This window comes from Rhamphochromis sp. 'chilingali' (genome assembly GCF_963969265.1).
Source record: "Rhamphochromis sp. 'chilingali' genome assembly, chromosome: 8".
NCBI classification, from domain to species: Eukaryota; Metazoa; Chordata; class Actinopteri; order Cichliformes; family Cichlidae; genus Rhamphochromis; species Rhamphochromis sp. 'chilingali'.
In genome coordinates this window covers 14,846,583-14,869,648 of record NC_137935.1, presented here as the reverse complement: position 1 = coordinate 14,869,648, position 23,066 = coordinate 14,846,583, and the positions used below count along the sequence as shown (strand labels likewise).

General features: G+C 40.2%; 2 protein-coding genes across 2 annotated transcripts; both read right to left on the bottom strand.

The window, feature by feature from the left end:
• Window positions 1-2,185: 2,185 nt before the first annotated feature.
• On the bottom strand, window positions 2,186-6,791 carry LOC308400664 (extracellular calcium-sensing receptor-like; the record flags this gene model as incomplete). Its single annotated transcript, XM_080888500.1, has 8 exons — window positions 2,186-2,542; window positions 4,322-4,402; window positions 4,482-4,954; window positions 5,142-5,265; window positions 5,388-5,484; window positions 5,647-5,777; window positions 5,880-6,485; window positions 6,567-6,791. The coding sequence occupies 8 exons, from the start codon at window positions 6,789-6,791 to the stop codon at window positions 2,186-2,188; spliced, it is 2,094 nt and encodes a 697-aa protein (XP_080744626.1).
• An 8,971-nt stretch (window positions 6,792-15,762) lies between these two features.
• LOC308401090 (extracellular calcium-sensing receptor-like) lies at window positions 15,763-21,929 on the bottom strand (the record flags this gene model as incomplete). Its single annotated transcript, XM_080889151.1, has 8 exons — window positions 21,826-21,929; window positions 21,100-21,394; window positions 20,718-21,007; window positions 20,237-20,532; window positions 19,758-19,963; window positions 19,402-19,623; window positions 17,527-17,650; window positions 15,763-16,667 (listed from the first exon to the last, which is right to left on the bottom strand). Exons 1-8 carry the CDS (start codon window positions 21,882-21,884, stop codon window positions 15,763-15,765), a joined length of 2,397 nt encoding a protein of 798 aa, XP_080745277.1. The 5' UTR covers window positions 21,885-21,929.
• Between the last annotated feature and the right edge of the window lie 1,137 nt (window positions 21,930-23,066).

Sequence of the window (23,066 nt, the reverse complement as noted above, 5' to 3'; positions counted from 1 at the left end):
TGACAGAAACCTGACTAGGTGACGTTGAGTTTAGCTATTTCTCAGAACTGTTACCGCCAGACCATTCATATTTTAACTCACAGAGGACTACGGGCCAAGGTGGAGGAGTGGTCGCAGTTTATAAAAATACTTTTCTCTCTCGTCAGCTCTCACCTTTCACTTTCTCCAGTTTTCAACTGAATATGTTTTAGCTTGAAGTCATCCTGAATCCTCCCCTAGTTATGCTGCAATAGACGTAGGCTGCCGGGGGATTCCCATGATGCATTGAGTTTTTCCTTTCCAGTCACCTTTCTCACTCACTATGTATTAATAGAGCTCTCTGCATTGAATCATATCTGTTATTAACCTCTGTCTCTCTTCCACAGCATGTCTTTTATCCTGTATTCCTTCTCTCACCCCAACTGGTCGCAGCAGATGGCCGCCCCTCCCTGAGCCTGGTTCTGCCGGAGGTTTCTTCCTGTTAAAAGGGAGTTTTTCGTTCCCACTGTCGCTAAAGTGCTTGCTCATAGGGGGTCATATGATTGTTGGGTTTTTCTCTGTATCTATGAAGCGCCTTGAGGCGACTTTTGTTGTGATTTGGTGCTACATAAATAAAATAAAATTGAATTGAATTGAATCGTGTCACTTCTTTAACCTATCCTTTTTGTTTACGGTTCAAAGGAGGACTCAAGCGCAGGACTCCAGGCTCGGATGCACACAAGAAAGGTTTATTTACAATTCACCAGGTGTATATACAAGAAGGTGCGGGAGGAGTGCTATGTACAGCTGAGTGGGGGAAAAGGGGTTCCAGGGAAGTCCAGGGGAACAGCACACGTTCTTCAGATAATCCATACACACGATCACATGCTCTCACTCCAACACTCGCCACTTGGGAATCACATGGGGAGAAATCCAGGGAACTCTGCAGACAGGGAGACGTGATTAAATACGATGCACCAAAAACACACTTAGCTGAACTTGCTGTAGCTTGGCTTTCACTAGCGCGTGGTCGACAACGATCCAGCGACGAACAGCAGTCACTTCAAGGCTTAAATACTGATCATCTTGATGAGACCCAGGTGTCTCATTTCCCGAAGGCGTGGGCCGAGGGCGTGGGCCGAGGGCGTGAACCCACAGTGAGTTCCGCCCCGGCGAGAGAGAAGGGGGGAGAGAGAGTGTTAGAGAGAGAGAGTAACAGATAGAAAGTGCTGATCAGCGTGCAGCTGACACTTTTTAAAACACATCTTCATCTTGCATTCCAAATAAACTGACATGAGTGCACCTGTGATTGGGAGAAAAATCTCACTCTCAGCACAAGTTCTTAAATCCTTTCAGTGCTTCCTCTGTGCAGAAATACAGTAGCTGCCATTGTATTAAGCGTAAAAAAACTCCAGCATGCTTTATTTCACATTAAATATTGGCAAGATTAGGAGTAAATTGCATATGCCAAACGTTAGTAAATATTGCCCTCCCTATATTTTAGGTCTCAAGAAAGAAACTCCCAGAAATGTGTTTGTGAGATGGTCAGTTCCTACCGCTTTTCAATGTGCTCTCTTTTTCAGTAGCCAGAGTAGTTTCTTTTCTTTTTTTTTCTTTTACACCAAAACTCAGTTTGTATTGGTGCAAAACATCAGTGAATCTGTCTCTTAGTTTCCAACTTTACAATCCCTGAGGCCCTCAGAACCAGATCTGGTCTGGTCCATTGCTGACTCTATGGCTATTTCATTGCGGTGATGTTTTCTATACAGTGCGGTGTTCATATATATAATTGATATAGTTTTAGTCTTCCTGTCTCTGTTTTTAATTATTTCTCTTTTCATCATTTCCTGTTTGATTGTGATATTTGGTTTCACGTATCTTGGTTGTTGCTGTCTTTGTCTTCTCTCCTCTTTTTATGATAGTACTCAGCTCTAATTGTATATTTATATTTGCGTTATCCTTGACCCATCACTGATATTCAATAACAGCAGTGCACTGTCATTTTATTTTATGATAACCTATTTCATGTTATTTTTCATAATTTCTAGACATGTCCTTTTTTATACTTGTACTCATACTGTAAATATTTCTTTTAAAAAAGGCCTAAAAGGAAAATACTATTCAGAAACACAAAAAAGACATCTCTCATAGGGTATTTTATTTAGCTTCAAATTCAAATGTGAGTACTTTATTAATTACTCTGAAAAACACTGAAAATACAAAATGCTCATCTTGGATATTTCCCAGTCATGCCTTTCTTAATATTCCTTTCAGGGTGCAGTAAAATAATGTAACATTTGGGGACAAATATACATAGTAACAATCCAAAACTGGATGCTAATATAGCAAATATTTCCACTGCCACAGAAAATTTCCCAGGAGAGCTGACATAAGCTGGAATAAAAGAAATCCACACAGCCCAGAAAATCAGCATGCTGAAGGAGATGAACTTTGCTTCGTTGAATGTGTCCGGTAGCTTTCGTCCAAAGAATGCCAGGAGAAGACAGACAAAGGCCAGTAGGCCAATGTAACCGAGGACCAGATAGAATCCAGGAGGCCATGGCTCTTTACACTCCACAACAATCTAATGATGTTAAAAAGTATGAATACAGAGAGATTTTGTATGAATATTTTTCATTCCTCTCTTTATACATATATCCCTACATATAGATATACACAGTGGCTTGCAAAAATATTCAGCCCCCTTGAACTTTTCCACACTTTGTCACATTACAGGTACAAACATGAATGAATTTTATTGGAATTCTACATGAAATACCAGTACAAAGTGGTGTACACGTGAGAAGTGGAAGGAAAATCATACATGATTCCAAACATTTTTTTACAAATAAATAACTGCAAAGTCGGGTGTGCATGATTATTCAGCCCCCTTTGGTCTGAGTGCAGTCAGTTGCCCATAGACATTGCCTGATGAGTGCTAATGACTAAATAGAGTGCACCTGTGTGTAATCTAATGTCAGTACAAATACAGCTGCTCTTTGACGGCCTCAGAGGTTGTCTAAGAGAATATTGGGAGCAACAACACCATAAAGTCCAAAGAACACACAAGACAGGTCAGGGATAGAGTTACTGAGAAATTTAAAGCAGGCTTAGGCTACAAATAGATTTCCCAAGCCTTGAACATCCCACGGAGCACTGGTCAAGCGATCACTCAGAAATGGAAGGAGTATGGCACAACTGTAAACCTACCAAGACAAGGCCGTCCACCTAAACTCACAGGCCGAACAAGGAGAGCGCTGATCCGAAATGCAGCCAAGAGGCCCATGGTGATTCTGGACGAGCTGCAGAGATCTACAGCTCAGGTGGGGGAATCTGTCCACAGGACAGCTATTAGTCGTGCACTGCACAAAGTTGGCCTTTATGGAAGAATGGCAAGAAGAAAGCCATCGTTAACAGAAAACCATAAGAAGTCCCATTTGCAGTTTGCCAAAAGCCATGTGGGGGACACAGCAAACATGTGGAAGAAGGTGCTCTGGTCAGATGAAACCAAAATGGAACTTTTTGGCCAAAATGCAAAACACTATATGTGGCGGAAAACCAACACTGCACATCACTCTGAACACACCATCCCCACTGTCAAATATGGTGGTGGCAGCATCATGCTCTGGCGATGCTTCTCTTCAGCAGGGACAGGGAAGCTGGTCAGAGTTGATGGGAAGATGGATGGAGCCAAATACAGGGCATTCTTGGAAGAAAACCTCTTGGAGTCTGCAAAAGACTTGAGACTGGGGTGAAGGTTCACCTTCCAGCGGGACAACGACCCTAAACATAAATCCAGGGCAACAATGGAATGGTTTAAAACAAAACATATCCATGTGTTAGAATGGCCCAGTCAAAGTCCAGATCTAAATCCAATCGAGAATCTGTGGCAAGATCTGAAAACTGCTGTTCACAAACGCGGTCCATCTAATCTGACTGAGCTGGAGCTGTTTTGCAAAGAAGAATGGGCAAGGATTTCAGTCTCTAGATGTGCAAAGCTGGTAGAGACATACCCTAAAAGACTGGCAGCTGTAATTGCAGCAAAAGGTGGTTCTACAAAGTATTGACTCAGGGGGCTGAATAATTACGCACACCCCACTTTGCAGTTATTTATTTGTAAATAATGTTTGGAATCATGTATGATTTTCGTTCCACTTCTCACGTGTACACCACTTTGTATTGGTCTTTCACGTGGAATTCCAATAAAATTGATTCATGTTTGTGGCTGTAATGTGACAAAATGTGGAAAAGTTCAAGGAGGCCGAATACATTTGCAAGACATTTTCATCTTTTCTGATGGTTTATGGCAACTAAATCAAGAAAAGACATTACAGAAGTCATATTTTCAGTATTTAATACTCACTTTTCCAGTTAAAGCTTGGTAGTTTGGGTTCCTGAATGGAAAGGGAGGTGCTCCCAACACCCAGCCAGAACAGAGACAAATCTGAGGGGAGGATAGGATAATAGAAGAATACCAGAAACACACAAACTGATCTTTAAATGACAGTGACTGTTCGTCCTACCTGAGGAGCTGTCGCACAGATGATCAGAATCCTCTGCTGGGATGTACCAAACAGCTTCCGACCCCTGGAACCAGGTACATTAGTCCGGAAAGCCAGGAGGACCACAATGGTCTTAACAAGGAGGCAGGACAAACACAGGACAAAGCTGATCCCAAATGCTGCCTGGCGGAGCCTACATGTCCACCAAGATGGCTGACCAATGAACACCAGAGAACACAGGAAACAGAGCTTGAGTGACAGGAGAAGCAAGAAACTTATTTCTGAATTGTTGGCCTTGACGATGGGTGTAAAGCGGAAACTGTGAAACACAATGGTGATGATGGTGGTCAGTAAGAATCCCAACAGGGTGAGTGCAACCAGGATGATTCCCATGGTGTCATAGAAAGAGAGGAATTCTTCTTCCCCTGCAACACATTTCACTTTTTCTTTGTCTGACCAGAAGTACTCAGGACATTTTGTGCACTCAGTGGAACCTTTGGGAACACAAAACGTAACTATATGTGTGTAAACATTATGGAAGTTTTCCTTGCATATCAACATATCTTGATGGTTCTCCAAGTGTCCATCTTTAAATTCAATGACCTTCTTCATTGCACTACATAATAATTTATTTATTTATCTTCTTTAAAAAAATAATAATAAATAACATATATGGGCTACCAGTCTGGTTGCTGATCTCTCCATCTGCACAGGGCAAACAATCAAAGCAGCATTTGGGCTCTCCTTGGCGTGTGGCCTGCCTGCTGCCAGGGGGACATGGAGCACTACACTGAGATACAGGAACCTGAACAAGGAACAGAGAAAAGTAAAATAGCCATCAATATGTTGTTTCTGCTATTTAAGATAGTGTATCAAGTTAATTTGAACAGTTTCATAACAAATACGTGGAGGATAACTATGACCTACCTGTAACTGTCCTTTTGTCCATACAATGGTGTTCTTTTTTATTTGCAACTGCTCTCTCTGTGGTGCTGAACCATCATATGTTCCAACTTTGATAAATCTAGCACAAAGTAGCATAAAATATTTCAAAAGGCCAAAGAATTTATGTATTGTAGCATTTTATCAAAAATTGCAGTTATCCTAAAGTAAATGTAACTATAGTTTATTGTTCATGATTACTTCAACATGCAGTTCATTTGCACTTTAAAGTATTATATCCCACCTGATTTTATCCTTGCTGTCCTTCTGCCAGTTAATAATGTCATAAAGCGGGACTGGCTCTCCATTGGAGTCAAAGTATACTTTATCATCAAACTGGTTGGTGAAATTGACCATCTTCAGATATTGAAGAAACTACAAAAAAAGAGAATTAGAAAAACAAAAGAATGGCAAAAAAAACCCTACACATGAATCCCATGAATGTTGATTTAAATATTTTATAATATTTTCAATTACCTGACCATTTGAAAATGAGCTGTGTTTCTCACACAATCCCCCGCTAGGTCCTGCTGAATCGCAGTTCAAAAAAGTGTGCAGAGCATGGGCAACGGCATACACAGCTTTATACACATTGTAGGATATTCGAACCTGAGATACATCACTATAACTGCTGTCAGTGTTTCTCAAATCCTCTGACCCTGTGCATACAGGCTTTTCAAAAGCATATTCACCATCTTTATAAGCTGACATGTTAAATAAACTTTTTTGTCCCACATTAAATCCGACCATATAAAGAGAATTGTTTTGGAAACCTGAGTTGTAACGAAAACTATCATTAACATTGAAATCATCTGCTTCATAGTCTTTGGCTCTTTGGCTTTCAAACTCCAGCTTACAACCAAAATGTTCTTCCCAGAACATATTGAAAAATTCCATTCCTGGTTTGGGAGAGGGTCGGACATTCAAAAGAAACTCTTTCAAGCCTGGGATGCTGACTCCAGGGAAAGTGAAGCCCAGTGTTCCCTGTAGAATGTCGAGAAACTGGGGTGAGGCCAGTCGGCTCGAGGTCACCCAGGCTTCACTGGCTATCCATTGTATCCCTGTCACATTCCTTTGAGCTAGCTGGGAAATCATAGATAAAATAATGCAGCAATTTTCATGAAAACAATTATGAGCATAATGACACTATATATCACTACTTACTTCTGAGAACAGATTTAGGAGCTTCCCTTCTGTAGCAAACACCACCACAACCCGAGCAGTTGAACTCTCCAGCGTATCTGTCATTTCTTGTATTTCAGCCATTGTGGGCGATGTCGGGATGGTGAGATGAAATGCCACACATCCACCTTGCCTTCCAAACTGATTAGAGAATGCCTGGATGCCATAAAGGCTGTAGTCATCCTGAAATGTATATACAGAAAGCATTTATAAACCATGTTGCTGTCTAAAGCTGTCTTATTGTAGCATTTAAAAAAGTTTTTATCTCACCATAGTTCCTATTGTGCCCACCCAGAACCAGCCTAAAAATGTGACAAGCTTTACGAGACCTCTAACTTGAAAGAGATCACTTGGCACAGTTCTTAAGAATGATGGGTACAAATGCTTATCAGTAAGACAGGTACAGGTGGAAAAATAACTCACCTAGAGAGAAAGTGATTTCTTTCTGTATTATTGAGCTAAAACACAAATCAAATACACAACACTATTAAATAAAGTTGTATAGTATATTACCAGTGGTATGTTGAAAGGGCCAAGTGTGTGAGCGACAGCTCTTGTAGACGAAGAGGGTGCAAGACCAATCACAGCAGGAACCGGAGAATAATACAGACATGTGGAAGACTCTTTCGTCTTTATTTCTTCTCTTGTATTTTCATTTAGGTAATATCCAGTGTTTTTAACACTATTTGAAATTTCATTTCTATTTTTCAATGAGGTCATTATTTCTTTTGTAGTTAGTCTTACAGTCTTTAACCCTTCCCCGTTGATACCATTGTATTCAGTATCTTCTGATCTTTCAACTTTACTGTCGACAGTTTTAGAGAGTCTGAGTAACGAAAAAAGAGCCTGAAGGCCGGTGGGGATATGGTCACAGCAGTCTATGATATGGTAGCCTAGTTTAACACCTGGTAACAGACTTGAATTATGGTTAATTTCCTCCACTGCAAACACCATAGTCATCATCCAGCGAAAGGCTCTTTGATAAAAGCTGTAGATAAGAAAAACTCCATAACATATTTATTCATTTAATAAAATAATATCATTTAAACAGTCTTATAGAAACATGGCAATATGGTCAAAGCTTATGCTTTTTTGACTTTGTGTTACAAGGAAGAAGAAAAAAAAAGCACTATACTACACTCACCTGCTGCATGATGTAATTTGAGGTTTACTGTTGTAGCTGTGCTGTGGCTCAGTGACAACATAATGCAGAGGGAAAAACCCTCCAATCACAACATCCCCATCAGAGTGCAAGGCTGAGAGCTCACTGCCTCCCAGTTTTACACACTGAGATAAACTAGAATCAACACTTCTCGTTCCCCTGATCTTTAAACCATGCATTGGCTCTGTCATCGCAGCTTCTTCTTTTTCCACAACACCTCCCTCCACACTTAGTGACTTAGAAGTGTTAACATCAACGAAGACAATACAAATCGTATTAAAGAAGACATTAAAAAACACCCAAAGAAAATAACCAACAAGAGTTGAATGCATTATTCACGGTAAACTCATAAAAACTTTGTGCTTAAACCAGTGGTCCTCTAGCATAGTGTATGACACCACAGTGAAGTGTTTTAATATATCTGGTGCTTGTGTCATTTTATTGTTTCTTATGAGTCATCATTAGATCACCCAATCACAGCAAAGTGCAACAGGAGAGAGGATAACACTGCTTGAACAAATCGTTAATTTCTTAAGTTGAACCACTGCTTTAAATTCAAGTTTGTTAAGCTGTTTTCCTAGAGTCACACACTTTTCATTACAAAACACAGAAAAGAATACTATTTTTTCATTTCCTCTGATATATTATTATTCTCCTGTGTCTGGTGCTAAAAACCACACAAAACAATGTTGTTGTTCTATAAGCATTAATATTTAAATGTAGTGCTCTGCTGTATAGATAATCATTTCATATTTTCCCTATAGTACGTATTTGTCCTACAGTATAGCCTCACTAGTTCATGCACTGGGTATGTTTAATTTCTATTCGCAGCACAGGCCTCTGCTCACAAAATGTTAAATCCTTCATTATTATATATTTGTCAGAAAACTCATGTGTCATGTCATAGTAAAATATCAATTATTAATGCCTAAATGCTACCCATGCATAGAGTTTTATTTTTTTCTTTCTAGCATTTAAAGCTTTGGTACAGCACTGACCAGTACTGTGTAGGCTCGACAGGAACCAACAGTCTTAAAGTAAGCCTGGCACAGACTGCTGCATGTTTTGCATAGGAGAAATTTGGCTCAAAGGTTTGACAACACCTTGCATTCAGGGGCGATTCTAGGATCAGAGCTTTGGGGGTGCTGAGCACCCAGAGAGCTGCCCAGCCGGCCAAGATACACTTTACTCGTCACAATGAGACTTCTTCCTTGTCTCTGTCAGTCCCTGCATCCTCCCTGTCCTCGTCGTCTGTTGTCTTCGTCTCCGTTATCAGTCATCATAATTTTACCATCTCTGTGCAAGTCTGCAAATTTCTTTATTAAATCATAAGATTCTTAAATTCATCAAGTCTCTCTGTGCCTGGGTCCTCGTCTCAAAACATGACATCACTGTTTTGTGCATTTTAACGCAATTTAATCCCCACATTTGTGAAAGAAATGCAAAACACTTTTTTGAAAAGTCTGTAACAAAACCATCAAATCTGATAAAGGTTATTTAAATGCTGCAAAAGAAGAATGGATTGGAATAAGAAAAGAAAATACATATAGTTCCTTAATTACTGGGGGAAAATTATGAATGATGCTCATAGTGAGTCAAAAGTAAACTGAGTGGATTTTTGGACAGAGATTCAATTTTAATGTGTATGTATAATATAATACAGATGCACAAAAAAACACTTCCAAAACAGAATAAATTATTACAAATAAATTATTACAAAATATTTAAAAAATATATATAAAAATGGAGGCAACTTTGCCTGTGGTAGAATGTATACCATGCATGAAAAAAATCTTTACTGCAGATACTAGTTTTACTAATTTAATAATACTAATTTTGCATTGTAAGATTTATGATTTTCATTTTTTCATAGTGGTACTTAGGAGAGCTTGACATTTTTTATCAGGTGGTACACACTGTAAAAAGTTTGAGAAACACTGATAAGTGTATGTGTGCTTTTGGAAAACATTTAAAGCTGCTGTACAGAATCTTTGAAACAAGCTTAAAACATTTTTAGAATATAAACAGAGCACTCTGCTTCTCTTTACAGCTCCTCACTCCACCAGGGCACCGTTTGGCACTTTCTGATAGTGTGCAAATGTGATCTACGTACTGTGTCAGTCATACAGACAACTGGACAGTCCAAAAGTTGGCCTACCTAAAACTGGCTGAGGTTTTAGTAGAGTTGTGGCTGAACCACATAAAAATATATCATTAATTTTAATCTCCCCAATCAATTATAATGTTATGTTGGAATGTTATGTTAAAAAGGGTCAAAAATGTTTCAACCCAGTTTGTTTAGCAGATTCTGTATAGCAGCTTTAATATAGGGAGGACACAACCTCCAGATTGTGTGAGTAAAATCATTTTTTTTCTCTTTGTCAGTTTAACAGTTTCTGTTTTGCCTGTCACTATTCCCTGTCTGTTTTCTTACCTGGTTTTTCCTGATCTTGCCCTTTCTCCTCACGTTCCCCTCTTTCCTCTCTCCCTCTTTGGACTGACAATCATACACAAATAGATTCAATTAGATGAAAAATTACATTAATATGAAAAAAATACTATTAAGATCACTAACAAAAAGTCCTCTCTCAGTCTACTTTCAACCAAAAGGCAAATAACCAAACCACACGAACATCTAATAAAAGATATAAACATTGAAACACTGATTTTACACTTTTACCTGAATGTGGCTCCTTTTTTTGAAAAAACTTCCTTATATCCATTATGAACCTGGCTGTCTCTCTGTACACAAACACACACACACACACACACACACACACACACACACACACACACACACACACACACACACACACAACAGGAGTTATAAGGTTAATGGGCTGAAGCACCCCCCAAAATGGGCTAAAGTCGCCCCTGCTTGCATCTAAATCACATAAGGTTGGCCTGTGGGTGAGTTGAGGAGGTGTTGGCTCGCCCTGAGTTAAAACATTCAGTGATGGCCAAATATGGAAATATGGAAAACTGATGTAGACCATTTCACTGTCTACATAATTTATACATGCCATGCAATAGCTTTGAGTTGTTGTATAGATGTATAATATCTTAAATGACGGTATTTGTTAATGTTTCTTTGAGTAGTGAAATTGTCAGATTCCATTCACAAGTGTCAGTGTTTGGGCAACAAATTGAGAGAATTGAGTCAAATATAAGATGACCTAAGGGTAACGGTTATTGAGAGAACCCAAAAGCAGCAAACAGATTCCAGAGAATGAATCAGATAGATTGAATGCTTTATTACTAACAATAAGAATTGGGCTTGGTGTCCAGGGGGGTTTGGGGAAAGGGAAAACTCTGTTGTTAAGCAGAGACTAACTAACAGTTAGTAATTATTTCCTGAACATTCGTGAAAAGAAAAAAAAACCACATTGGTCCCAGCCATGATTGCAGCATTGTTAGTAAGAAAGAGCTGAGGCCTGTGCTACAGAATTTTGTCTTATTCAGGTAACTTCAGGGTGAACCTTGGTGGAAGGTGGTTTACTTATTACCAGGGTACATGACCATGGTAACTCATGCTGCAAATGTGATCCAGATTAGAGATCAACTCTACTTACTGACAAACCAGTTCTCTGAAAAATAGAATCACAAACCTTGAAGGTCCCTCAGACCGCTCTCTAATGACAGTCTGAGAGATTTTCCAGTAGTGTTTAATGTCTTTGCATTTAGAAGCAGCTTTATCACTTGCTTTTTCTTCTATTGGCTGGGAACTGTCATGGATCGCTGTGTGGCAAGCAGGATGAGGACCCAAAATGCAAACTCACGGACTCAGGGGATAAACTCAAAATCACAGCTTTAATGCTGGAAGGCAGATCACAAGAAATACAAAACTTAAACCGGGAACAATAACTAACACTTGCAGAGAGACACAGGGAAATCCACGCAGCTATGAGGGAGAACGCGACGCCGAACAGAGGGAGACGCAGACAGAAATACACAGAGGGTTAACGAGGAAAGTGGGAACACACGGGGAACACAGCTGACACAGATAACCATAACGAGACAGGGCGGGGTGAACATAACACTGACGGGAGACGGGCAGAGTCCAACAGGAAGTACACAGAGGTTCAGACAGGAGGAGAGAGCACGGGGAGAACAGACATAACAGGCTGGGGAAAACATGGAATAAAACACGAAAGGGGACAAGGGCTCATGAATACATAGAGGGGCACACAGGGGGTGAGAGTCACAAAGGGAAAGCACACAGGGAACAACATAACAGGGCAACTCAGGAAACAGAACCTAAACAGAGAACTGAATACAAAAATACAAGAGAACTAAGAATACTGGGCCAACACGGCCCAGGACCATGACAGGAACAATTTACAACAATTTTATTGTTATCTTAATCCATATATATAAAGTCTTAATTCTTAATATATGAGCCTAAAACAGAGCATCCCTTTGAAGTTGCTGATTTTAAATTCAATTTGCATGTAAACACATTTTGAAATCAGTTTTTGTATTTATTTTTTAATTAATCTCAGAATGTTAAAGGCAGTGGCTGTAATAATAAAACTGTCTTTTCAATGGTTGATCTGATATCCTCGTGTTGGTGTTGTTCCCAGATCATCATACTAAATGTTGTTCCAGGATCAACATTGCAAGTGACCAATCAGAATGTTGTGACGTCATACTTTTGCGACTTCGGGAAAAACCGGCGTAAAACAAAAAACTGTACTAAAGCTGCGTGAAACCGCCTCTGTCCGCCGATCAACGGGCCCTGACCCTAACCCTAACCCTAACCGTAACCCTTTAATAAACAATAAGCAGAATTGATATTGTCCTTGCAACATTGGAATTTCATAAATGCACGAATGGCTTGGCGCGCAAAAGAATAACGTCACAACAATGTGATTGGTCACTTGCAATGTTGAACCTGGAACAACATTTTCATGATGGTCTGGGAACAACACCAACACGAGGATATCAGATCATCCCTTTTCAATATTCATTTTTTAAATAGAAACTTTTTTCCAGTCTTACGGGTCGAAGAACATTCATTTAGTGCTGTTAATACTAAATTAGAAAACAGTGAATTCGCACTTTGGACTTATTTGGAACAGCTGTGTTACTTTCTTTCTGTATTTTGTGCATCCTTTTCATATTTTTCTAATATTAGAATTTTTTCAGTATTGCTACATTACTACACCCTTTCATGTGAAGTGGTCATGAAGATCATTAACCCTCTCAGGCTCAAATTAAACTTTTTGTTGCTAATGCACAACCAAGTCCTGCAGTGGTACTTCTGAAAAAAACTCATAAAATATGTATGTGGGGTAATCAGGTTGTTAATTTTTAACTGTTGCAAATCGGCAACGCCTGCCTCAAGAGGGTTAAAACAAACTTTACCTGAAACATTAGCAAAGACAAGTGAAAACTGCAAAATTCAATGGGCAGCAACAGCCCATATTCAATTAGAATTTCATTATAAGGTGATGTAAACCAGTCACTTATCGGGCTGTAAATTTTGTTTCACTCTTACATTTACCTTTTGGTGTCAGCAGAAACATTGAAAGAAGAGGATAGATAGGGAGAGAAGTAGAGAGAGAGGATGAAGACAGCAAAAGGAGAGAAAGCAAGAAGAAACAGGTAAGAGTGGCCATGTAGTAAAAGTAAACCAAGCCGAGGTAACTTCTGTTTTACCCACATTCTCTGATGATATCACATTCCAAATAGAAAATATTCATTGATGTGAATGGTAGCATTTAACAGGAATCTTATATCTAAACATGGCTGTATAGGATGTCTGCCACTACATTCGAGTAACAGATCAGACAGATGTCTACTCTTTGATTTTTTTTTTTTCCTGTGTTGATTCTGCACAATACTTACATTCTGGTCAACATTATTGTACCTTTGACTCTGGTTTGATATATATATATATATATATATATATATATATATATATATATATATATATACAGTTACAAGTACCTGGGGATCCCGCAGGCAAATGGGAACCATGAAGAGGCCGCTAGAAAGGCTGCAACCACCAAGTACCTGCAGAGGGTCAGGCAAGTCCTGAGGAGTCAGCTGAACGGTAAGAACAATATCCGGGCCATCAACACCTACGCCCTGCCCGTGATCAGGTACCCTGCTGGGGTAACAGGCTGGCCAAAGGAGGAGATAAAAGCCACTGACATAAAGACAAGAAAGCTCCTTACCATGCATGGAGGGTTTCACCCCAAGTCCAGCACCCTGAGGCTGTACGCTAAGTGGAAGGAAGGGGGCCGGGGACTGGTGAGTGTCAGCACCACAGTCCAGGATGAGACAACGAACATCCAAGAATACATTGGGAAGATGGCCCCAACTGACTGAGTGCTCAGTGAATACCTCAGGCAGCAGAAACCCAAGAAAGAGGAGGGAGACGAGGAACCATCATGGAAGGACAGGGCCCTGCACGGTATGTACCACTGGCAGATAGAGGAGGTGGCTGATATCCAGAAATCCTACCAGTGGCTGGACAAAGCTGGACTGAAAGACAGCACAGAGGCACTAATCATGGCAGCACAAGAACAAGCTCTGAGTACAAGATCCATAGAGGCTGGGGTCTATCACACCAGGCAAGACCCCAGGTTCAGGCTGTGTAAAGATGCCCCAGAGACAATCCAGCACATAACAGCAGGGTGCAAGATGCTAGCAGGCAAGGCATACATGGAACGCCATAACCAAGTGGCCGGCATAGTGTACAGGAACATCTGTGCCGAGTATAACCTGGAAGTCCCAAGGTCAAAACGGGAGATGCCCCCAAGGGTGGTGGAGAATGACCGAGCTAAGATCCTGTGGGACTTCCAGATACAGACGGACAAAATGGTGGTGGCTAACCAACTGGACATAGTGGTGGTAGACAAGCAGAAGAAGACGGCCGTAGTGATCGATGTAGCGGTTCCGAATGACAGCAATATCAGGAAGAAGGAACACGAGAAGCTGGAGAAATACCAAGGGCTCAGAGAAGAGCTCGAGAGGATGTGGAGGGTGAAGGTAACAGTGGTCGCTGTGGTAATCGGAGCACTAGGTGCGGTGACTCCCAAGCTAGGCGAGTGGCTCCAGCAGATCCAGGGAACAACATCGGAGTTCCCTGTCCAGAAGAGTGCAGTCCTGGGAACAGCTAAGATACTGCGCAGGACCCTCAAGCTCCCAGGCCTCTGGTAGAGGACCCGAGCTTGAAGGATAAACCGCCCGCAGGGGCGTGCTGGGTGTTTATATATATATATATATATATATATATATATATATATATATATACATATATATATATATATAGAGAGAGAGAGAGAGAGAGAAAAGAAATAGATAAATATAATACAAAACTTTAATATTAGATGAAAATATTTAGGAAAAACAAAATGCAGTTTTTCAATAATGATTTTATTTATTAATGGAAAAAAGTTATGTCTTAATATCATCTGGGGCTGCTTTATGCTTCAGGACCAGGACAATTTCCTGTAATTGTTACTGTAGTTGATGGAACTGTGAATTCTGCTCTCTACCAGAAAATCTGTAGAATGTCTGGCCACGAGTTTATGACCTAAAGCCCAAAAGCTCACTTAGGCTATACCAAAGAACAATGATCATGAACACAACACCAAGTCTACCCCCGAGTGACTCAAAAGACCAAACAAAAGAAAACATATCTAAAAAATTTGAGTGGCCTAGTCAAAGTCTTGATATAAATTTGAATAAGATGCTTGACATGACATTAAACAGGTTTATGATTTTCATTAAATTTAATTAATCATTTACAAACTAAATTTTGCATTTATTTGGATTATCTTTATCTTATATCAAAATGTATTTAATGATCTGAAACATTTAAGTGTGACAAATGTGAAAAAACTATGAATTGGGAAAGGGAGAAATATTTTTTCACCACCCTGTATATGTATAGGCATAGATTCAAAAACTGAGAAATAAATGAGTAAGTAATAAGGTAAAGTTATAAATAATTCATTGTGTCTAATATTTGATCTTCCTGTTATAATATTAAAAATTACAAACCTAAGTTGGATTTTTGTTCATTAAATATTTCTTGGTGTTCTTCTCGGGGTTAAACAAAATTATAAAACATTTTGGAGCAAATATACACATTATTAGTCCAAAGCTGGAGGACAGAATGGCAAAAATCTCAACAGCCACAGTGAATTTCCCAGGAGAGCTGACATATGCTGGGATAAAGGTGATCCACACTGTACAGAATATCAGCATGCTGATGGTGATAAATTTAGCTTCATTGAAATTGTCAGGTAATTTGCGGGCTAAAACAGCTAAAACAAAGCAAAAGGCAGCAAGTAGGCCTATGTAACTGAGCACAGCCCAGAAGCCAACAGCAGAGCCTAATGCACATTCCAGTATGATTTTCTCCTTGTATGCGGTTAGATTTTTAATTGGGAATGGAGGGCTAAGTACCAACCAAATAGTACATATTAAAACTTGAATAAAGGTGAAAGACACAACAGTCATTCTTTGTTGTGGAGGACCAAACCATTTCATCACATTGCTACCTGGAAGTGTTGCTTTAAAAGCCATTAAAACCACTATAGTTTTCCCAAGTACACAGGAGATACAGAGTACAAAGGTGATGCCAAACGCAGTGTGACGCAGCATGCAGGACCACTCAGATGGTGCTCCAATGAAAGTTAATGAACATAAGAAACACAGAGTCAGTGAGATGAGCAGCAGGAAGCTCAGCTCAGAGTTGTTGGCTCGGACAATTGGAGATGTCCCGTGATGAAAAAATATAGCTACAGTGGTAATGGCCAGACAAGCACCCAGAACAGAGAGTGTAGCCAAGATGATTCCAAGGATGTCTTCAAATGAAAGAAACTCTACAGGCTTAGGGATACAAGTGTCTCTCTTTGCATTAGGCCAGAATTCCTTGTGGCAGGGTAAACAATCAGCAGAATCTGAATGTAAAGAAAAAGAAGAGAGACATAAAGAAGGCTTCAACAATTAATTTGTTAATTTTTTTGTTATGCACATCCATCCATCCATCTTCTTCTGCTATATCCGGGCCCGGGTCGCGGGGGCAGCAGTCTAAGCAGAGAAACCCAGACCTCCCTCTCCCCAGCCATCTCCTCTAGCTTATCCGGGGGAACAAAAAGGCATTCCCAGGCAAGACGAGGGATATAATCTCTCCAGCGTGTCCTGGGTTTGCCCCGGGGCCTCCTCCCGGTGGGACATGCCTGGAACACCTCACCCAGGAGACACCCAGGAGGCATCCTTGTCAGATACCGAACCACCTCAACTCTCTTTTCAATGTGGAGGAGCAGCGGCTCTACTCTGAGGCCATCCCGGATGGCTGAACTTCTCACCCCATCTCTAAGGGTGGGTCCAGCCACCCTTCGGAGGAAGCTCATTTCTGCCGCTTTTGTCCGCGATCTCGTTCTTCCGGTCACTACCCACAGCTCGTGGCCATAGGTGAGGGTAGGGACGTAGATCGACCGGTAAATTGAGAGCTTCGCTTTTAAGCTCAGCACGCTTTACGCTTCACCACGACGGACCGGTGCAGTGTCCGCATGACTGCGGCCGCAACACCAATCCGTCTGTCGATCTCCAGCTCCCTTCCCCCGAACACTCGCAAACAAGACTCCGAGATACTTGAACTCCTCCACTTGGGGCAGGAACTCATCCCCGAGTGGGCACTCCACCCTTTTCCGGCTGACAACCATGGCCTCAGATTTGGAGGTGCTGATCTTCATTCCCGCTGCTACTGTTATGCACACTAAAATAATTTTGAATATATGTAAAATCATTTTATTTTACCTGTTGTATTACTAGTCTCTCCTTCAGGACACAGTATACAGTCATAGCAGCAGATGGGTTTTCCTTTCTGCAGCACTTTACGAGTTCCTGGAGGACAACTGGCACTGCACACTGACACTGGCACCTGTGAGAGATAAAGCCAAAACAAAAGACATATATATATATATTAGGGGTGCAACGATACACAAAATTCACGGTTCGGTTCGGTTCGATACTTTGGTGTCACGGTTCGATATTTTTTCGATACAAAAAAATGTTCATGCATTTTTAATTTGTCATTTATTAAAATTATAAATATATATTTTAACTCAAAAGTACAGTTTTTAAATTTAAGCCTAACCCTTGTGCGTGTTTTTTATTTTGACAGCGAATGCGCACCTGCGGACCACTTATGTGCAGCCCTGGTTATTTAGCTCGTCATATTGCAGCCACAGAAATTATTTTGTCCATGAAACCATAAAGCTGCACTTTCTTTTTGCCTTATAGTCTGATTTGTCATAACTTCTCCGTTTTGTGGTAAGCTTTTCTTTGGCTGTCACTTCTTCACCCTGACCTGTCTTATTTGGCTCAGCAGAACTGAAATGCTTTTACACGCGCACTCACATAAGCTCAGCGATTCTCTGCGCGATCAACCTCTCACATGTTTAAGCTTGCTGCGGGAGATTTCACTTGTCATGTTTGCATAGTAAGCTAACGATTAATAAGACGATGTCAGAGGAATTGGTGCACAAATTATCATCACTCACAGATCAGTGCTGTCGCTCTCTATACACAGTTCGCACGATTGCAAAGTGAAAGCAAAAAAACAAGCGCAAATTCAAACGCGACTTCAATATGTCACATATTGACAGTGGCTCACCAATGCCAATGACATAATTACCCAGCTACATTTCTGAAAGAATGCAAAACCATTGACATATATTTTTCCTACAATAGCCCGACGGGCAGGGAAGAGATAGATTTTGGTAGCCCGACTGAAAAAAATCGCTAGCTCCGGGACGTCGGGCTAGCGATATTGCAAGCCCTGTATCTGATTGAGGAATCACTCATCTTTGGAAAAGAGAGTTTATTACAGAGAAATGGCTCTTTCCAAAATAAAAGCTATACTATCCGCTTCTTCTGGGCTATATTCTCAGCAGCATAAGGAGAATCAAGTGCTAACAGCTGTCTAAATGACTCGGCTAAAGTTAGTAGCATGCTTGCTTTTTTTTGTCTGCTTCCACTTGTCTTTGCACTAGGATGATGTCGGCGTAAATGTGCAGTCATATTCGTCGTGTTCCCACTAGTGCTTTCAGGTTAATCTCGTTGAAATGACCTTAACGCCACAACACGGCAAATCTCCGTTAACGAGCTACCGCCGATCGCTCCGTGGATGGGGCTAGACGGCCAACACGTTAACGAGCTAACTGCGCTAGCACACTAGTTCACACCAATGTAATTGAGCATTGCATGGCACATCCAACATACTCTTTTACCTTAGTCCATGACTCGCTTACCTTCAGGGTCATACGTCACATGAAAACCAAAATAATTCCAAACGCCAGATCTGAATGAGGGTGGGGGAGGTGCCCTGCGCTCTTCCTTCTGACTATGCTGTCTGTGTTGAGCGCTCAGTGGATCTGCGCTCGACAGTGCAGCCTAGGCGGAGTAGTCGAACACAGATTCACTGAGCGCTCAACACAGACAGCATCGTCAGAAGGAAAATTGATAAAATAAATTACAAATGTTGTATTGTTCGATACATATGCGTACCGAACCGAAAGCACTGTATCGAACGGTTCAATATCGATACGAATATCGTTGCACCCCTAATATATATATATAAATCCTTAATCCTCCAAAGTGCAGTGTGGTTCTTGTCTTTTGATTCATTACTTGGGTGCCATCCTCCATCCAGGTTATGCTCTGGTTAATCTGGAACTCTTGGCCAATTGGCAGTGATGCATCATAAAGTCCTACTGTTACCAACTCTGTTTTTCCAGTTTCACTCTTCTGCCAGTTAACCAACTCGTAAATCGCCACAGGATCCCCATTAGCATTAAATGACACATCATAACCATTTTGGGAAAAATTTACTTTCTTCAGCTCTGCTAAGATCTGTATGTTAGAAAGGAATGGAAGGCAGAGAAAAGATATGCCAAAATATTAGGCCTTACACTAATATTTGATTTCATGAAGAATACATTAGGGGTAACAAAAGAAACTATATTAGCATAAACATTTGAGCTGACCTGTTTGGACTCTAACTTGGTTAGTTTGTCACACTTAGCTATGCCATTGGTTCTCTGACACACTGTATTATGGATGGCATGTGCTATTGCATACACAGCCTTGTACACCATGTTAGTAATTCTGAGCTGAGATGTGTCAGTATACGGGATTTGAAGATTCTGTATGTCTTCAGTTCCATTACATATCTTCTTGTCTACAACAGGACCTAAACAATAGACGACACAGGGACTGTTTCATCACTGCAAGATTTTAAATTTCATTAATGCATTTTCATTTGTCATGTATTTACCAAATCATATTAATATAAAATTCCTTAATAGACAACAAATCACATTTTTAAAATGGGACAAAATCACTACATTAACTGAGTGCCTAAACCTCACCCCAGAGATCAGAACATAAAGAATTAATAAAAAAAATATTTAACCTTATATTTGAGCAAAACAAAAGTTGCTAAAGATCAAAAGGATTTTCTCACTTTTTTTCATTTTGCAGTTGAACGATTCCTCCCAGAACTCAGTAAGCATAGGGGATGTAGCTACTTGAGAGGAAGACAAATTAAGCAGGAAATCTCTGAAACCGGGGATTACAGACTTCTGAATCCCAAATCCAATGGCCCCAGCACAGAAATTAAACCTTCTAAATTCTGAATCAGTTATCCATGACTCACTGCCTATCCACTGGCGAGGTGGGGAAGGCTCACGTGAAAGCTCCTCCAACAGAATTTTCATGTCACCAGAAGCAACAAATGCCACAATAACCACTGCTGTAGACCTTAAGAAAGAATGCAATACATTAAGAAATTTCTTGTAACTTTTGTTAATCCAGTATTAATTTAACTTTCTTAATCTAATAGACAGCAGTAAATAAAACACAAAACAATAAGCAGAACTAATTCAATGGATGGATGGATTTCTTTAAGCAAATCTCAATCTAAGCAAAACCTGTCATGTAGAGACCTGCGGATAACACTTGCTACTTCTTGGATCCTGCTATGTGGGTGAGTCCGATAGAAAGATACAGAATATTCCACACAGATTCCCTCTTTTTGTGCTGCTTCTAGAAAAGATGCCATGCCACTATTTCCATAATCTGAATCCGAACGAACAGCACCTATCCAAGTCCAGCCAAAGTGCTTTACCAGCTTGGCTAGCGCTTCAGCTTGGAAACGATCACTGGGGATTGTTCTGAAAAAATTCGGGTACTGCTGCTTGTCAGACAAACATGCGCAAGTGGCATAATGGCTCACCTAAAGCAAAAAAAGGAAACAAAACTCTTTTAAGGATGGCACAATAAAAACTCATTTGCATGCTTATTAGAAATACAAAGATTGCCATTTACTTGAGGAATATTAAAAGACCCAAGGATGCGTGACATGCTGATGGATGGTGTAGACCCAGACTCACCAACAATAGTCATCACCATACCAGATAGTGAGCAGTTGCCACCTGTGTAAAACACAGTGTCCAAGCTATTTAACAACTGAAATGCCACATGCACTGCCACAGGCACTGATGAACATGAGTCATAGATCTGATACCCAAGCCTTATCCCGGGCAGAAGCTCTGTGCTGTTGTTAATCTCTTCAATGGCAAAAACCATTGCTCGTGAGAAGCGCAGCTCACGGGTATTAATGCTGCAAAAAGAACATCAACTCAATATTCGATTTTAAACTACATAGATTTCAGATATTTTAAGCTTCAATAGAAAAAAAGACAGTAAGGAAAATGTTTAGTTGGGCCACAAACAACTAATAACTGCAAATCATCTGAGGATAAAATATAAGGCTTAAATTCACCATACAAGATTAGTAACTGATATCAAAGCAAAATGACATATTATTAATATATAATAACAGTGATAATAATATAGGCATTTATCTCATGTTAAAAATTCATAAGAAAATTTACAAAGTGTAATTTCACTCTTGAAGAAAATAAAGTATCAGTATCACTAATATTAAAAAATTATTGATTCTTTACAAATTATTAGACAACATACAGGTCAGGTCATACTATTCCAGCACAACCAAACATGTTTTGTAAACCAATCCTTTTACTTACTGACCTCCCACTGCATCTCACTGGCTCAGGCATGGTAGTGTAGTCATGGTTTACTGTTTGCATGTAGTAGTGGATTGAGAAAACACCACCAATAACATAGTCCCCATCCATTGAGAATGCAGGGATACGAGTGCTACCCTGCAGCTTACATTTCACAGAAGAAGCCACAGATCTATCCTGAGCCTCTGTAGGCATTTGATCCAGACCATCTAGAGATAGATCTAGGGCAAGAGCTGATTTCAGCTCAACCAAATACAGATATAATTTCAGACAAATAAACACAGCTGACAGCTCCATCCCTGCCTGATGTCAGGCATCTGTTATGGGTGTGTTTTCACTGATTTATATAGTTGTTCAAAGGCAGTGCTACGTCTTTATTATGACATGCTCTTACGCAGCAGTCTTTGAGAAAGTCATTATGTTCTATAATCTGTATTTTACAATATCTTGAAATGTGTTCAAAAATAATTTACAAGCAATACATTTTATTATTAGCCTATGAGAAAAAATAATCGGTAATAATGCTCAATAATTTGAGCAATGCCTATGAGGTTAAAAAAAATAGTAATAGCATAGTATTTTGCATAATACAGTATACTGGAAATGAAAGGCTGTTTTCAAATTTTTATATTTGAGCTCTGTGAGTTCCTAAAGGGATAACCTTGTCAGACCATCACTTACTCACCACCAAACCTGTCATGTTGAATGACATTACAGGCAGCAAAACATTCCCCATAGCACATGTGCTCATGGTGAACCGACCTCATCTGTGAAAACCACAGGGCACCAATGGTGGACATACCAATTCTGGTACTATATGGGAAATGCCCAACAGACTCCACGATGCTGGGCAGTGACCACACAGGCCACTAAAGAACGTTGGGCCTTCAAGTAGTGATGTGCGATACCACTGATTTCCTTTCCGATTCGATACCAAGTAAAATTCAGGGTGGTATCGACGATACTGAGTTGATACCGATACTTTGTACAAAAACTTACAAAACACCTTGCCTGCCTGCAGCACTAAAGGACTCCGTGAGAGACGTCTGTCTCGCCCTAGCAGCAGCTGTCCCTTTCCACTGCTCCTCTTCAGTTCGCCTCAACATACACTCGTCATATTCTGTGATATGATTTACTCTAAGGTGTTTGACAAGGTTAGTGGTGTTGCCACAACACCTAACTTTCTTGTCACATGTATCGCAAACCATGTCTCAGCTGTTTGTGGATGTAAAATACATCTGCACA